This window comes from Arachis ipaensis, chromosome B4, assembly GCF_059453495.1.
Source record: "Arachis ipaensis isolate K30076 ecotype BB chromosome B4, ASM5945349v1, whole genome shotgun sequence".
NCBI classification, from domain to species: domain Eukaryota; kingdom Viridiplantae; phylum Streptophyta; class Magnoliopsida; order Fabales; family Fabaceae; genus Arachis; species Arachis ipaensis.
This window is the reverse complement of record NC_142439.1, coordinates 131,606,596-131,623,342: the sequence shown is the minus strand read 5'-3', so window position 1 is coordinate 131,623,342 and position 16,747 is coordinate 131,606,596. Positions and strand designations below refer to the sequence as shown.

At 33.1% G+C, this 16,747-nt stretch overlaps 4 protein-coding genes across 4 annotated transcripts; 2 read left to right on the top strand and 2 right to left on the bottom strand.

Moving 5' to 3' along the window:
- Positions 1–673: 673 nt before the first annotated feature.
- On the top strand, positions 674–4,010 carry LOC107634971 (uncharacterized). Its single transcript, XM_016338311.3, has 3 exons — positions 674–1,028; positions 3,279–3,511; positions 3,597–4,010. Exons 1-2 carry the CDS (start codon positions 794–796, stop codon positions 3,500–3,502), a joined length of 459 nt encoding a protein of 152 aa, XP_016193797.1. The 5' UTR covers positions 674–793; the 3' UTR covers positions 3,503–3,511; positions 3,597–4,010.
- Positions 4,011–5,276: 1,266 nt separating this feature from the next.
- LOC107634969 (bifunctional protein FolD 4, chloroplastic) lies at positions 5,277–7,858 on the top strand. The gene is made up of 5 exons (XM_016338308.3): positions 5,277–5,596; positions 6,125–6,450; positions 6,660–6,896; positions 7,047–7,214; positions 7,347–7,858. Exons 1-5 carry the CDS (start codon positions 5,371–5,373, stop codon positions 7,515–7,517), a joined length of 1,128 nt encoding a protein of 375 aa, XP_016193794.1. The 5' UTR covers positions 5,277–5,370; the 3' UTR covers positions 7,518–7,858.
- Positions 7,859–8,062: 204 nt separating this feature from the next.
- On the bottom strand, positions 8,063–12,648 carry LOC107634970 (phosphomannomutase). Its single transcript, XM_016338309.3, has 12 exons — positions 12,105–12,648; positions 11,588–11,681; positions 10,398–10,442; positions 10,214–10,280; positions 9,830–9,906; positions 9,586–9,621; positions 9,435–9,490; positions 9,249–9,348; positions 9,053–9,148; positions 8,876–8,965; positions 8,434–8,485; positions 8,063–8,274 (listed from the first exon to the last, which is right to left on the bottom strand). The coding sequence occupies exons 2-12, from the start codon at positions 11,654–11,656 to the stop codon at positions 8,219–8,221; spliced, it is 744 nt and encodes a 247-aa protein (XP_016193795.1). The 5' UTR covers positions 11,657–11,681; positions 12,105–12,648; the 3' UTR covers positions 8,063–8,218.
- Positions 12,649–12,989: 341 nt separating this feature from the next.
- Positions 12,990–15,351, bottom strand: LOC107634965 ((+)-neomenthol dehydrogenase-like). Its single transcript, XM_016338303.3, has 5 exons — positions 15,008–15,351; positions 14,526–14,772; positions 14,057–14,125; positions 13,727–13,906; positions 12,990–13,593 (listed from the first exon to the last, which is right to left on the bottom strand). Exons 1-5 carry the CDS (start codon positions 15,028–15,030, stop codon positions 13,216–13,218), a joined length of 897 nt encoding a protein of 298 aa, XP_016193789.1. The 5' UTR covers positions 15,031–15,351; the 3' UTR covers positions 12,990–13,215.
- Between the last annotated feature and the right edge of the window lie 1,396 nt (positions 15,352–16,747).

Below are 16,747 nucleotides of genomic sequence, written 5' to 3'. Positions count from 1 at the left end.
AGAGATTGTTGTTTATTGAACTTATTAGATACTTTAAGTCATAGTAAAGTATTTAAGTCAATTGAACTATTTTTTATCTTTTGAAAAAGTATTACTAAGCTTTTTATAAAAAGTTTGGGGGCCATGGCCCCCCCTTGTCTGAACTAAGCTCCGCTGCTTATAACACTAGCCATAATTATTTTTTGTTATATTAGACCAACTTGATTAAACGTGATTAATAAAAAAATTTAGATGTATAACATTATTCTTAAATTATATAATTTAGTACAATTTAACGTATCAGTTTCATAACTCATCGAAATTTATGATTTATACTTAAAAATATTAAATATTTATTACTTTCATTAATCTTGTATTTATTATCTCAGAGATAGTAGTAGACTTTTTTTTGTGAGAAAAAAAAATCTCGTTTAATAAAAAGTTAATACGTATCTTATATGCATTCGAGATAAAAAAAAAAAATTGTAATTTATAAGTATATTTATCTCCACGGTAAATGAGAGAACTCATAAGTAATATAGAGTAACAAATACCTCCTAATAACGTATTTATGTAAAAGAAATCCATGCATACAAACTTTTTTTGGACTAGGCCCCGGCTAGAAAAACTGACCCGGCCCAATGAATTAGAAGCCACCCATACAGAGCCACGAACCATAAGCTCTCCTAGTCCTATGCTCCATGAACCATGACTCCCTTCAATCTGCATTCAAAGTCCCTGTGACCCAGCCCCGTCATCTTCTCCGACGCTTCACTCCTGGTCTAGCTCTGGTCTAGTGGTTTGTCTTCAACTAATGATGGCTCCGAACAAGACTTCCGAAGTGGTGGATACGCATGAAGCCACTTGGAGCTCTCAAACTGATGATTTGGAGTTGGAATCACTGGAATCTGAGTTGAAGCAAATGGCGCACAAGATTCTTGAACACCGATCAACCTTACCGGATCAGCTCAAATCTACTCTTCTCTCTATTCTTGACGCTCACAGACCTCTTTATCCACATCCCTCTCACCATGCTTCAACCCCCCCAGGTCACTTTCTAGGGTTTTCGTTTCTTCTTTTAGGATGAAAAAAAAAATGAAGGGAATTGAGATTGTTTAGAACTGAAAATTGTATTTATGTATGATTCTACTACCTAGGGTTTTTGTTTGCGACTTTTTTCCTTCTGGAATTACTGGATTTGATGTTGAGGCCTAAAAGTTGAGAACTTAGTTCAAATTTCAGGCTTTGTAGGTTACCCAAAGTATTATTTTGAATAATCTTCTGCATTTGTGTCAGCATTGCAAGCATATCAAATTTTACAATGATTTTGCTATAAAAGTTTGAGGGATGAGATATACTAAAAAATGTTAGCCTTCATTGGCTACCATGGCTACCATGGTCATGACTGAAACTTGTGTGAAAATCCAGTGCATTTGAATATTGTCATGTAGTAAGCCAAAGTGCAGTTTGAATGGTGTCATGTAGGTAGAAGTTAGAAATATTGTTTTTTCTATATCTAGAAAGATGGTTGATGATATCTAGGAAGTTAGTAATATAAGGATGCCTTACTTTCTTGTCCTAATGATCTGTAATCGTGGAGTGGTATTGATGTGAACTTTTGCAGTGGTTCTCTAAAATCTAAATGATTAAGATTATTATTTCTCATGTATTTCAGTTTAAGATCTCTAGTTTGGTGTGACAAGCCTGAATTTTGACTTGCTAGTGATTGTCTAAAGTGCTTATTCTATGCCTAAACTGAATTAATTATTCTGCTTACCCTTTCTTTTAATTAAATCTATTTAATCTTTAGTGATGGGAAATAAAATTTAACCTCGTCTTGATTGCACTACCAGAGTTGCCCTTGCTTTCTCAAGAAACACATTTGTCATCTTAGGGTCGTTATGTATACACTAATCAAATGGTTTGTAATAATTTGCAATTCTAAAGAGCATTTCCTTGAGTGCACTAATTGATCAAATGGATAAAGCCCTAGAAATTTTAATCTTACTAATGTTAGATCTGCAGTTTGCTTAGTTTCTTGAACTATGAGACAGGGAACACAACAAATAAGTGAAGAGGAATTACCTTGTTATACCAAGCCTAGCTGAATTTCATATTTTCAAAGAGAACATGTCCATTAAATAAAACATGTGGTAGTTAGATTGATAAAACAGCTTATTACTAAAGCTCAATTAATATTCATGAGGGTGGAAGCTTGCAAGGAAAAGATCATTGGAACTGGTAAATGCATAAAATGATTAACACAATCTTGAGGATAAATTGAAATGAAGCAAGACTTATTTTTGTAACAATTTCTGTTGGCCAAGCTTTGATTTGTATTCTATGGTTTTAATAGGACTTGTGTCAAAGACGACATTGTAATTTTTTTAGCAAATTATTGGCAAGGATTTTTTTTAATATATACTATTGTCACATAAAGTGTGTTTACTAACGGAGAAAGCAATGGGGGTTCTATGGAGCCAGGCACCCCACTTCTGTCCCTCTTCTCTGTTAAGGAAAATGCCCTTTATTACCTCTTTATTTCCGTTGTGAATCCTCATTTATTTGTTCTCTTGAGAAAGTCGAATATCTGGGTATATTAGTAGAAACATTTTAAAAAGAAAAAATCTAAGAAAAAATAATACAATACAATAAACATAATAAAATTTAATTTAAACATAATCTACTATGTAGGGTTTTTGTTTGGGACTTGTTTACTTCTGGAATTACTGGATTTGATGTTGAGGCCAAAAAGTTGAGAACATAGTTCAAATTTCAAGCTTTGTAGGTTATCCAAAGTATTATTGTGAATAATCTTTTGGATTTGTGTCAGCATTAGTAAGCATGTCCAATCTAAGTGCTAATATCAAATTTTACAATAATTTTGCTACAAAAGTTTGAGGGATGAGATATACCAAAAAACGTGAGCCTTCAGGCATCATTGGCTACCATGTTCTTGATTGAAACTTGTTGAATTCCAATGAGTTTTGAATATTGTCATGCAGTAGGCCAAAGTGCATTTTGAATGGTGTCATGTAGGATGAAGTTAGTGATATTGTGTTTTCTATATTGGTTGATGATATTTTGTAAAATCATATCATAAAGCATCTTTTGTATTATATGGATGGTTATTGCCATTTAAGTCTTTCCTCTTACCTTTATGTTCTGGAGCTAACTGCTTAAGATAGGTAGTAGTATTACTACTATGAGTCTGAGTTCTAGAATTGATTCTTTGCTGATGGCTGAGATTTATTCTATTCTGTGGTATATGACAAGTTGAGCTGAACTATATTGTACAGGTGCATTGGACCATAACATTTATCAGAGCGAAGGTTCACCTGCACCAGAAGATCCAGAGACAGCCAAGAAAGTAAAATTGCTGAATGAGAAAATCACACAGAATTGTTCCACCATGCCAGTCATCCTGAAACGGATGAAAGATTGCATTGCAAGAATTGAGAAGTTAGATTCATACAATGCTGCGGTTATACATCCAGCCTTCAAGGCGAAGAAGACTGGTTAAGCATACTGGGTATACATATTTATTTTCCTGAACATTTGAGATTGAGGTAATCCAGCACTAACACCTAACCATTTTGGTATTTTGCCCAATGAAGCTGCACACACGCATTCACATGTTCATATTTTGAGAGTATGAAGCAAAGCTTGGTTTAAGATGTTTGGCATTGTTTGGCCATTTGTGAATCTTTCAAGTTGCATCATCCCCTGCCTACAGGACAAAGGGATTGTTGGTGCAATATGGTGAAGAGAAAGATTGGATATTGTATAATCCTTATTCTGCCTTCTAGTGTTTGTTTGGTTAATGATTAATTGTATGTAAGCATCTTTTTTTTTTTCTTTATTGTATGATCATTTTTGTTTGTTTGGTTGATTGCTTGATCATTACTTGTATGTAAGCCATTTTATATGTTGAACGGCCCTCTAATTCAAGAGATTTGACCACACCTTTAACTCCCATGCTAGGGAGATTATTACAAAGTAATTACGATTTATTAGTTGCATTTTAATAATTGGTGGGTATTTGATCTTGTGTTACATTAAATGACTAAATGTTACAACCTCAATTCCCCTCTATCCAGATACAATGATTAGATTAAGGATGTAATGAAAAGTGATAGTAGATAAAAAGCAGGAACGTAGTGAATAATATAAAAAGGAAAGAATCTGTTAGTGACATTGGTGACACCCATTTGTGCTAACAAAGAAAAATGCTCATCGATTCCGTACAAGCTACAACTGTTTTATTGTAGAAGCTTCTGAACAAATTGTTGCACAAAAAAGGTTATAAAGAGGGTGCGGCAATTGGTTCTGTGGAGTTGCAGGTTCTGTTGAACACCCAAAGGTTAAGAGGAACCAAGCCTAAAATGATAACTTCAAACTGACCTTAATCATAGGCTTTCCTAGTTGAAAGACATATAAGATGTTTCTTTAAAGTCAATTTTTTTTTCCATGACATAAACTTCGTTGGTAGATAATCTATATACGATAGTAGTTGTTCATGAGTTGAGTAAATTTGATTTGGCAAGATAAATTTACGGTTTATACTATCAAATTCAATTTGGTTTCTTTTGCTTTAGTTGTCAAAAAGAGTTTAATTTTAGTATTAAGTTTTGATATTGAGAATAAACACAAAATAAGTTCATGAATTAATGAAAAATTATTTTTGAGAAAATTACTTTAAAGAATCTTTAGGCAAAGTCGATTTTAGCATTAAAAAAAATAATTTATATAAGATTTAAAGGGTATGACCAAATCTTTTGTACAGACTAATATATTGTTTTTTCATTTATTTTTTTCCTTTTAAATGTTTTCTTTTTAATTGACTATTATATTCAAACATTTACTTATACTGTTATACACCTTCATTTATAGCAAAAAGAATTGTTATTGCAAGCTATAAATTCATTTATGACCTTCCATATAATAAAATGTCAGCTGATTTATCTTTTTAGTGTTGTCATGTTAATCTTTTGAGATTTTTGCCTAGACATTGTTTCGGTTATGCATTTTGGTTATCCTTCAAAGTTCAAACACATCAACCAAAACAACAGTGCAGTTAATTTTAATGGATCTACAAAAAGAGAAAAAAAAAAAAGAAAATTGTAATCTAAAGTATATTTATCTGTCCCAAAAAAATAGAACTTCTCTTAAATATTATATTTCTTAAGAATTTTAGTACAAAAGTTTTTTTTAAATAATTAATTTTCTTAATGGTTTTCTAGAATAACTTTTCCAAACATTTTGTTGTATAAAAAATGTTAAAATACTTAACATTTATAAGTGAGGGGAAAAAAACAACATTTGAATATTTTGATCACTAAACCTGTGTTGTGTTGTGTTGTGTTGTGTTTGAGGAATCAACTAATACGAATGGCTTCTGCTGCTGCTTCTTCATGTTCTTCCCTTTCAATGATGTTTCTAACTCATTCCTGTGGTGCTACTTCTTCCACCGCCCACCGCCTTCTCCCACCGGGATGCCTCCGCCGCCGCCTCCACTGCCACCCGTTACAGATGGGCCCCACCTATCTCCGATGCCTCACTTTTCACTCTTCCGCAGCCGAACCTCCTTCACCGCCCCATGTTGTTCTTCCCCATGGTACAAACAAAGCACTCAACTTTTCTGCTGCTTTTTGTCTCTTTGAAACCTCGGTTCAGTTTTTAGCTTAATGGGTCAAATGGGGTACCCTTCTTTTGTTATTTTGTAGCTATCTAGTGTATTTATGGCATTAAAGAAAAAAAAAAAAGCAGTTTTTTACATTCAACTTGAAATGGTGCTAGTGACTTTCTTTACATCCAATAAGGTTTAGGGTTTAGTTTTTTTTTTTATTTGGTGGGGGTGGGAGGATTCGAGTTGCTGTTTGGTTGAGATTGCCAGTATTTGTGTCTGCCTGTGTTGATTCAACATAGCCTGCTAGTGACTTTGTTGAATTAGATGCATAAATTTTGGTATTTAGCATGAATTTTACCTCGGCTACCTGCTGATCAGGTTCTAGATGATAATTTGTACAATGAAGAATTTGAAGTCTTATGTCTGACAATGAATCCTTTCTATTGCTATTGTATTAGGAAGGTTTCGCTAAGTTATGTTCATATGTTTTTTTTTTTAATATGATTATGTGTGCAGCTTCCCTGACTACTGAGGCTAATACTAAGGTGATTGATGGAAAAGCGGTAGCAAAGCAGATCAGAGATGAGATAACGGCTGAAGTCTCCAGGATGAAAGAAGCTATTGGTGTGATTCCAGGGTTAGCCGTAATCCTTGTTGGAGATAGAAAGGACTCGGCTACTTACGTGCGTAACAAGAAGAAAGCTTGTGAATCTGTTGGAATCAGTTCTTTGGAAGTACATTTGGAGGAGGATTCCACAGAAGAGGAAGTATTGAAGCATATTGCAGGCTACAATGATGATCCTTTAGTTCATGGCATTCTTGTTCAGTTACCTTTACCTTCTGTATGCTTCTACATCTCTAACTTAATTTTATATTATGAGAAATGTTTGATAAAAATCATACTAAATTTCCTATATTTTCTTGGAAATACATCAAGAATTTCATACACAAAAGTTCAATAACTCAGATGAGTTTGCTGCGCGCCATTGTATAAGTGTGACTTAATCACTTTCATTGGAAGCTTTATTAATTTTTCTTGGCCTTGTGACAGCATATGAATGAGCAAAATGTCCTGAATGCTGTTAGAATTGAGAAAGATGTAGATGGTTTTCATCCATTAAATATTGGTCGTCTTGCCATGCGTGGTAGAGAACCGCTATTTGTCCCCTGTACACCAAAGGGGTGCATAGAGCTACTTCACAGACACGGCATTTCTATTAAAGGAAAGAGGGCCGTTGTAATTGGTCGGAGCAATATCGTAGGAATGCCAGCTGCTCTCCTGCTGCAGGTAAACATCTCATTAGTCAAAACTTTAAAAATTATAAACAGTTCAAAACTTGTTTTATTTAAATATAATTGTGGATTTGTGGCTCCTTTCTTTTTTACATAAAAAATGTATATTTATACTTGTATATATATTTTTATTTAATTTTCCTAGAGAGAAGATGCTACTGTTACTGTCGTCCATTCAAGAACCAATAATCCTGAAGAGATCACAAAGCAGGCAGATATTATCATCTCGGCTGTTGGGCAACCAAACATGGTTAAGGGAAGCTGGATAAAACCTGGTGCAGTAATTATCGATGTTGGAATCAACCCAGTAGAGGTTCGTAGATTTAATATAAGTCCTTTATCTTGGTTGTGTTTTTATGAATAACAAAATAAAAAACAATTAAATGCTTAAATTTAAAATCAAGGTTTTTTAACCAATCCATGTGTATTTGGGTGTTTGAGACAGGATCCGAATAGCCCTCGAGGTTATAGACTGGTTGGAGATGTTTGTTATGAAGAAGCCGTAGAAGTTGCCTCGGCTGTTACTCCTGTTCCTGGAGGAGTTGGTCCAATGACCATAGCAATGCTTCTCCAGAATACACTCATCTCTGCAAAGAGGATGCATAATTTTGAATAAACAAGTGAAAGCATGTAATATCATTTATTCCATCAATTTTTTGTTTAGGAGATTTTGGATTTTGTCTTACCTTTATGGTTTAGTTGTACATTGAAAAAAAGAAAGGGGGGAAATGAAAGTGTTTCTTAGGATGGTAGCATAAAGGATCCCCTTCCATGTAGTTGCATAATGTGAAGAAAGGGAAGTCACACAGCAATCAATTCATTACTCTTTAAGAAACTTGGTTGAAATGTCAAATCTAATAGTATAGGATACAAGCAGGTGAAAAGAAAGCTCTTGTTTTCATTATGAGTCTTTAACTTCATGAATAAATTATAACTCAAATGAGAATAATTGATCAAGTTTCTTGATTTGGTCCTTCTGCATTTTGGTTATGCATGTGTAGCTTCCATATCAGTATTTAGATATTGAAATTTTGGACTAAAGAATGAGTACTGATGTTCAGCCAAAATATGGATTGGAAGTTACTCTAGTGGCAGCATCATTGCCATGTTATGAACTCATGAGTTAGCAGCATCACTCTCACAGATTAATTTAAGACAAAATTTAACTGAATGACATGCTTATAAAAATGCCAACAAAATTACAAAATGGGGGAACCAAAATTACAGTGATTATGTCTGCATCTTCTTATCATATGTAAACGTGTATTTTATACTTCCTCAATGGTGGTTCTCAATGGAAACATTGCTTCAGCAAATTCAATTTTTAAGGAAGAGAGCTGTGCACTGCTTCATGGTATCTTCAGGGCTTGTAACTGAAAGGAATGAATACAAATTATAAGCACTGCAGCAACAATTATTTGCCCTGGATGATTCGGTCTTAATTTAAAATGGAATTGTTTCAGCATGCCATTGTAACCAAAACTCAGTCATTTTTTTCACATATTATGATTTAAAGTTAGGAAGCAACTAACCTGTGTGACCAATAGTCCTTTCTGATTCATAGATTTCATGGTCATTTCCACCCTGCTCAAAGAAAATTACCAAATAAGGTTATTGTAGGAAATTAATCAATCTTCATCCTTTGGTAACACCATAAAGTAGGCATATAGCTTCAATTTTGGGACTGATATATTGTTGCAACATATAATTTCTAAAAGCATGATCATTTTGGTGAATATTTGAAACAAGTTTCAAAATGGAGAAAAAAGGTTCATGCAGTCTCCATAAAACAGACAATTATTTGCTTGTTACAGAAATTTTTTGCCCCAACTCACTTTAAGGATTTTTCATAAAAATGTGTCACATTGATAAATCATAGACAAAAAGGATCCAGTAGCGACTGGCGTCATAGAATTCAAAAATCTATAATGGTACAGAGTTACAGATATTTGTTTGATACTCTAAAGGACTAACCTTGTAAGTTTTGTCACCAAAGAAGTGAATTTCATTAAAATCTTCAAGGTATCTAAGGCAGTATGTTTTATCCCAACCTTGGGGGAAAACCTGAAGAGAAGATTCAAATTAAGACATGCTCACTTATAACTTGGCCATTAAGAAATTCCCCACATTGGCATGAAGATCATCACTTACATCAAAGCTTATCTGCCCTCCAATGGAAAATGTCAGATTAAAATGAGCAAACTTTTCACGAAGCACCTCAACCATTTTTGGACGAATGTTCTGAATCTGAGAACATGTGTTGCAAACTTTTAAAAGAAATATAGGACCTATCAAATTATAGAGACTGAAAATTCTAATGAATATTCACATGACCAAGATGTCTCACCTTGTCATACTTCTCAAATTCATCTCTTTCTTCTTGGCTACAGTTTCGCCCAATTGGCGACACATTCAGCATTCCACTACGGAACTCTATGAATGTTCCCCTGAAAAGATTATGTCAAAAACAGGATTTATAAGTTTTCTGCAATAAAAATGAACAGTATATGATTAACCTCTGAATATGGCTGACCTCTTAATAGGGATATCCAAGTCAGCAATGTAATGAAGTGTGAAATTAATAAATTCCTACAACAAAATTATCTCTAAATGCAGTTAGGAGGTAATCAGCATGGTTGCCTCAGTCTCAAACAATATGGCTTGAATGGAAATTCGGGCCTTACCTTGAGCTTTTCATCACCAAGGAATGATTTCAAGCTCTGTAAACAGGGAAATTATTATATCAAAATTTTACATTGCTACATTAACAGAAGGCCCCGTGCGCGCGCACCGGCGGGGTTTTACAAGCGACACCATGATGGTACTAGTTTTGTTCATTCGATAACAAAAGGATCATCACAACTTTTTCAAGTTACATCTGATCATTGTAATTTGATTCTATCAAGGATTGAGGTTTATGAGGTGTACCTGGGTTCCAATGAGGTTTCCTTCCTTATGAGCCACAAGACCATTCTCAGAAAATACATAATCATAGTCATTGGTAACTGCAACAAATAAGGGGTATATTCAAAAGATAGATCCTTTTGATTTCTTTCTAATAGCTTATCAAAGATGCATGATTTGACAAAAGTAGAGAAAAGTAAAAATTGAATTCTCAGCTTATATCAGCAAACATAATTCCCAACTTCAGCTTATATCAAAGAAGATAACAAAACAAACATGAAAAAGAAACCACATAATAGAATTAATTAACATTAAGCAATGAGAAGGAACACTACAATCAATTTTCTCCAAGTGGTTTCACATAACGAAATTATAGCATCAGAAATCAGAGAGATGCTTGTAGCTAACCTGTGCTGCCCAGTTGCTCAGATATCTTTACAAGGTCAGAACCACCCACAACTCCAACTGTTACAACCTGTACCAGGAAAAAGGAAAGGACTTTTAAAGCAGGTTCTATGAATGGTCAGGTATGGATTAAGAAAACAAATGCATGTAAACTTTTTTTCCCAAAAAAAAAATCCGGCTCATTTACCTTCCTTAGATCTTGCATGAATGCCAACATCTCTGGAGTCACCACCTTGAATTCGAGTAGGAAACAATAAATAAAGGTGATGCAAGACTAAACAATCATAATAAATCCAAATTTTCTAGTTTTCTTCAGCATTATGGTGTTATAGCATGCTATAATTAGTAGGCTTTGGATTCAGCAGCCTTCTCCAAAGTGAGGCTATTGGTAGCCTCTTCATACTTAATTATAAAATAACCCCAAGCATATTTTTTCATATTTAAAAAGTACTCACGCTTTGTTTTTTATTTCTTTTCAGACCTTCACTGTTCAAATAACAAGAAAAGAAAGTACTGCCACATCTCATTGCTGCCTTATCCTTTGTAATAATGCAACACCGTTAACAAATTTTGATCCACCTCCATCATGTCCAATATAAACGTTGACAATGGTGGTGATTGATGGATGATCTTGGTGAACGATCTGTGGAGTGTTGATTGAGCAACATGGGCTCACTTCTTCCTCTTCCTCTTGTTTCTCTTTTGTCATTATTATTCCTTCTCATTGCTCTTTAATTATTGAAATATATGATAAGTATTGGTGTCTTTATTCATATGAGTATGCTCTTGACTTTTTGAATAATCTAGGTTATTCAATCAACTCATTAATTTGTTAAAAGATTATCTAGTTTCATAAAGAGAGCCACAGTCAAATTCAACATTGATGACCCAATTCCACAGTCATTTCAATTAGTTTATGCAGCATTTGTGGCTGTTGGAAGTGAGAATGTTTTTCTTTTTCTTGGTTGAGAGTGGGCACAGTTGGAATATAGAACTTGCTTTTATGGACTTCTCATGGAGATAAAAATTATTCACACAATTCCAAGCCAAACAAATGAAACTACTGAAGAGTGTTCATGGAAGTTGCAATAGTGAAGGAAGAAATGAAGCTGCGTTGTATCTCAAGTTTGGGATAATGCATGTTAAAAAAGAAATAAAATAAAAATAAAGAAGGAATACTTTCAAATATTAAAAGATATGTATGGGGTATATTTTATAATTGAATTTGAAGAGGCTACCGAATCCAAACCCTAATTAGTAACCTTAAACTACTTGTAGACAATAAATCTGACTCTGAACACATCAAATTGCTCCATTAATATATTATTTTGTTATGTATACAATAGTAATGCCATTGGCTCAAGAAGAAAGAAGTACCTTCCTTGGGGCTGTAAGAGTCCCATCAACATCAAACAATGCAATCAAACCAGGTTTCCGGGCAGCCATTTATTCTTATTATTAGCACCAAACCCTGCAAAGTGTTGAACCTCTTCATCAAGGTTTAAGCAAATATATGGTCAAAACTGCAAATCAACAATTCTTGTTTTCCCCCTTCAAAGGCAACTGTTTGCTTCATCAAGCAATAAAGACACAAGAGAATATGAATATTATCCAAAACTTCATTATACCATTCAGCAGATACATAATTGAACTTGTTTGGTAAACGCTTCTTCATCAATAGTGCAAGATAATTTCTAACCGAAGCTGATAAAGTTCAGAATTTTAAACGAGATTCTAAAACACTCTAGGCCAATACACAATCTTAAAGTTTTGCAAATGCTTCTTCATCAAGTAAGGAATTTTGGAAGAAAAAGAGAAACAGCCAGCTCAGAAATTTAGAATTCCATAAAATTTTTAAAATAAATAATAAAAGAAAAGAAATTAAAAACGCTACCTTGCACGCAACGCAGCAGCAGGAGTGGAGGTCTGGAGGAGAACGCAGATCGCCGGAGAGAAGCTGGGAGCGTGTTACAATGGTGGAAGCAAAGGGGTTGATATAAAACGATTTGAGATCTGTGATTGAGAGGGAATTGGACACAGGAAACTGCTTTCAGTGGGGCCTACCTACCATCAACCAAGGCGCGCACAAAAACTGAAAAACATGTGCATAGTAGTATACTACCGTACAATCTAGTTATACATGATTGAAAACTGGATCTCCCAAAATATAGCACATATTTTGAGTATCTTTTTATTTGTATTTTTTATATTTTAAAATAAAATATTGTATTAAGTGAATTATTATTCTTCACATTATTTTATTGAGACTACGAGTTAGACGAATCGGATAGGTTCGGTTGAACCTGATCCTATCTGCTGCAGGTCAGGTTGCCAACTTATTCGGATTGAATGGAAGCGAGTTGGATACCTAAAATTTAGTAGATGCACAATTGGTGGAGTAATTCCAAAGCATGAGAGTGATGAGAAGTTACATTTGCACCTTAGCAAGCAATATAATCATTACTTAAAATCCTGGAAGGAAACTTCTTAGCATCCTTCGTTGCACTTTCTTGCTTCACACTACATGTCTCTTTAAATTTTGTCCTATTTCCATTACAACAATGAATAACTTTCAACTTTCCTTACTAGAAGCCACAAAGAAAAAGGGGTGAAATTTTTCTGAATTGCTAATCACTTTGAAAGAAATGGAAGTTGGCATCATGGAATATGCCGTTCCTCCATCAATGGTAAGAGGAAAGCAGTGTTACAACTTAAAATGCACTAACAAATCTTTAAAAGGGTCTGGACCCTAATTTCTATTGGATCTAAGAACTAGGAGTGTGAGAATATAATTTATTTGGTAAGTAAAGAAAAAATTATACACTTACAAAATCTCATGTTACATGCTGAAAGTAAGATTTCTCATTGAATAGGTTCTTCATTTAACATGGTTCCTTTCAACCATAACAAATTTTCCTTTAATGAACCTGGCTTATTATCAACGCTCTTGAATTATGTAAACAAGAACAAATGAACAACAACAAAGACTAATTGGCATCTTCTGATTAAAATGGCGAAACTTCACTTCGGACGAAGAAGAGACCGGACTGACCCCCATTAGATAGCAGAGCCAACCTTACAGCGCTCTCGGCACCTTCGTCAACACTAAGGTTACCAAGGTTGAAGTTTATATCCGTTTTGACAAAACCAGGACAAACAGAATTGATACAGAAAGATGGATACTTCTTTGCAAGAATTCTTGTGTATGCATTCAAAGCAGCTTTTGAAACTATGTATGCAGAAAAAGCAGGAGGCCATCCTTTGGTTTCAAATGAACCCTCTTTGAAATCACTTAGAAATTGATTCAAAACCTCATCAATTTTTTCTTCTGTTAAGCTTTCGTCATCACTTAGAATTCCTTTAGCCCATTCATTTGGTAGGTTCTGTATCAGCATAAGAAACCATATAGCAGCAAATACATTAGTAGTATTCAAGAGAAAATAAAAACTACATGATTTAGAGAAAATAAAACATGATATAATATCTGTATTAAAATATAAACAAATTATCAAAAACCTTCAACTGTCCCATGGAGGAGGAAACATTGACAATCTTTGGTGAGTCTGACAATTGTAGAAGGGGAATAAGTGCTTCACACATTCCTTTGACACCATAATAGTTAGTTCTAATTCCTGCTTCTGCAGATTCATAATCTTGACATACAATTTTACTCCAATCAATAGCATCAGCCCTTTCCTATATTCAAAGATTCAAGAATCAATGCTCTAGAATAATCTTTAGAACAAAAGCCAATGTTCTTTGTAAATTACCAAAGAAATGTTTATCTAATCATTACTCAAAATGAATGAAATAATCTGACATGGATTGGTATTGAAAAAACCATACCCCAGAAGCAAGTAAAGCTTTGAATGCATCGCCATCAACGACTGTCCCAGGGATTCCTGCATTATTCACCTAAACAGAATAACATTTCTCAGCAGTGAAGAAAAATGAAATTAGATTATGAAAAAAGAACATGCAAAGAGAAGCAAAGTAAAAATCCAAAGGCATTCCCCCCTTAACAAGAAGAATTTAAGACATTTCTCATGGTTTTGTACTTTTGTTATTGACGGAGAGACGAAAACCAATTAACCAATCAAAAATGCATCCATAAGTAAGAAATATTCACATTCTTATAAGACATGTTTCATTTCCTTTTTCAAGTGACATGAGACTTCACATAAGCAATCCATAGAAACATAATAAATTAGGAAATTAAAGCATAAAGTTCACAAATCAATATACAGTACCCAACTTAACATTACACCACAAAATAAAATGCTATATTTCAAGAACCTAAAGTTTTTAAGCATACCAAGATATCAAGTTTTCCAAATTGGGTTTTGATGAAATTTGCAAGGGATGCTATGCTGTTAGCATCAGTGACATCAAGCTGATGATAAACAACATGGCCAGATAGACCTAAATCTTTGAGATTCTGAAGAGCTTCAAGACCCCTTTTCTCATCTCTTGCTGTTAAGATCACTGTGATCCCATTAGAAGCCAATTGCTTACATATTCCAAATCCTATCCCTTTGTTTGCTCCTGTCACTACTGCATACCTATAACATGAAAACCAATTATCAAGAATTCGGGATTCGAACTTTTTACAACTAATAGTTTCTATTTTCTTCATCAGTGTTTTCTGTTTTCACGATTTTGTAAAGGAAAAAACAATTGAAAACTGGGAAAAAAATTATGAAACTAATCACGCTTCAGTTTTTGTTGCCAATTAAAATTTCTTACAGATGGAGAGAATCATAAGTACATGATGATAATTGAAGAAACTGGTGTTACCTCTTTGAACTTTCTTCTGCCATTGTATCTATCAATAGGTAAATTTTCAGACACACATTTAAGATAACGAGTTTACTAGATTTTCTTTGCTGTTACGTAGTGTTATATAACAAGTTTATCTAGGAACTTCCGATAGAAAATGTGTCTTGACGTTGACATAGTTGTTTACAATGTAACTGAATCCTTAATTATATTATATTAACTAAACGAAGTTAACGATAATTTCTTCCTACATAGATATCTGCGTTGAGCATGTTACTCTCAAACGAATTCGGTTGCTTCCTATTTCCTATCCCACATTTTGTGTTTTTCACTTTTTCTTTGCTATTGGTTGCTCCACTCACAAAGGTTATGTGGTCACAAATATAAATAAAGGAGGGAAAGGGGGGGGGGGTGTTTTGAAATGGTATTTTGGGATCACAAGGGTATAATGGTCAATGTCTCAAAAATTCAGGGGCATAACGTTAATTTGGAATATCAAAGGAAAAAAAATTAAAAATTGAAATTTTTAAATAAATTCAAATCATTCCTTTTTTTAGTTATTCCAAAACAAAAAACACCGCCAGAATTTACAATTATATTATGTGTACATTCAAATTAGTTATTTATTAGTATAAAATATATATTGAAATATAAATATACATTAAAAATAAATGAGTAAAGTATCGTTTTTGTCCCTAACATTTGGGGTAAATTCTATTTGTGTCTCTAACGTTTAAATCGTCCTATTTGTATTCTTAACATTTGTAAAAGTGATTTAATATTATCCTGCAGTCAATTACACATCATGAGCGCTTTAGTTTGAGTTTTAAAAATCTTTTCTTGAAGTTAGAATGTGATAGAATCGATGATCTACTCCAAAAAATAGCTCATCAAATGTTGAAACTAATTCCTACAACATTTACATAATTCACTTTTCTATGGTCATAATTGAATTTAAACACAAATAGTGGGTATAATATTAAAATCGAACACATCCAAGTGAGAACTAATTGAGAATGAATATATAAATGAGAATAATTGAAAAATATAATCTGATTTGTTAGTATAATTAATAGTAGGATAACATTGAATCACTTTTATAAACGTTAAGCATATAAATAGGACGATTTAAACGTTAGGGATACAAATAGGACTTACCCCAAACGTTGAAGACAAAAATGATACTTTACTCAAAATAAATTAAACTACATATGTATTTAAACATAAATATATTAGTGTCTGATTTTTTTTAGCTGATTTTGGTATACAAATAACAATTTTATATAACTTATTATTTTTTATCATCACTTAATAATTAATTTAATTTTTTAATCTAATTTATTTAATTTAGTAATCTAACAATATATTTTATCTCATATTTTTAAACATTGATGACTAATTAATAATAAAAAAATTTCTGATCTTCTAACATTCTTCCTATAAATAATAACGACACATGTGCAATCATGGAATGAATTCCGTTAGTCAATTTTTGTAGAGAAAACTATTCTATTATATAAAAATTGGATTTCTGCATTTAATGATGGAGCTGATGTGGCATGCTTCCGAGAGTATTTCTGAATTTATTTCTTTTAACGCATTAAATATAAGTTATTATGATAAACTAACTATATCAACTAATTAATTTGATTAGATATTTAAATATCATATAATTTATTATAATTTATATCAATTTGATTTGGTAGTATTTTTTAATTTATTTATTTTAATATTCTGTTTGTATTTTTTAATTTATTT

Bases quoted from the DNA above. Each gene is read 5' to 3' on its own strand.
- LOC107634971 (XM_016338311.3), top strand. From the start codon at position 794: ATGATGGCTCCGAACAAGACTTCCGAAGTGGTGGATACGCATGAAGCC. The intron at 1,029-3,278 runs GTCACTTTCTAG...TATATTGTACAG, and splicing joins CCATGCTTCAACCCCCCCAG to GTGCATTGGACCATAACATT.
- LOC107634969 (XM_016338308.3), top strand. From the start codon at position 5,371: ATGGCTTCTGCTGCTGCTTCTTCATGTTCTTCCCTTTCAATGATGTTT. The intron at 6,451-6,659 runs GTATGCTTCTAC...GCCTTGTGACAG, and splicing joins TTCAGTTACCTTTACCTTCT to CATATGAATGAGCAAAATGT. The intron at 7,215-7,346 runs GTTCGTAGATTT...TGTTTGAGACAG, and splicing joins TTGGAATCAACCCAGTAGAG to GATCCGAATAGCCCTCGAGG.
- LOC107634970 (XM_016338309.3), bottom strand. From the start codon at position 11,656: ATGGCTGCCCGGAAACCTGGTTTGATTGCATTGTTTGATGTTGATGGG. The intron at 9,149-9,248 runs GTGAGACATCTT...ACATGTTCTCAG, and splicing joins AATTTGAGAAGTATGACAAG to ATTCAGAACATTCGTCCAAA. The intron at 8,275-8,433 runs GTTAGTTGCTTC...CATTCCTTTCAG, and splicing joins AAGGACTATTGGTCACACAG to TTACAAGCCCTGAAGATACC.
- LOC107634965 (XM_016338303.3), bottom strand. From the start codon at position 15,030: ATGGCAGAAGAAAGTTCAAAGAG. The intron at 14,126-14,525 runs GTATGCTTAAAA...TATTCTGTTTAG, and splicing joins TTGGAAAACTTGATATCTTG to GTGAATAATGCAGGAATCCC. The intron at 13,907-14,056 runs GTATGGTTTTTT...CTTTGAATATAG, and splicing joins AAGCTTTACTTGCTTCTGGG to GAAAGGGCTGATGCTATTGA.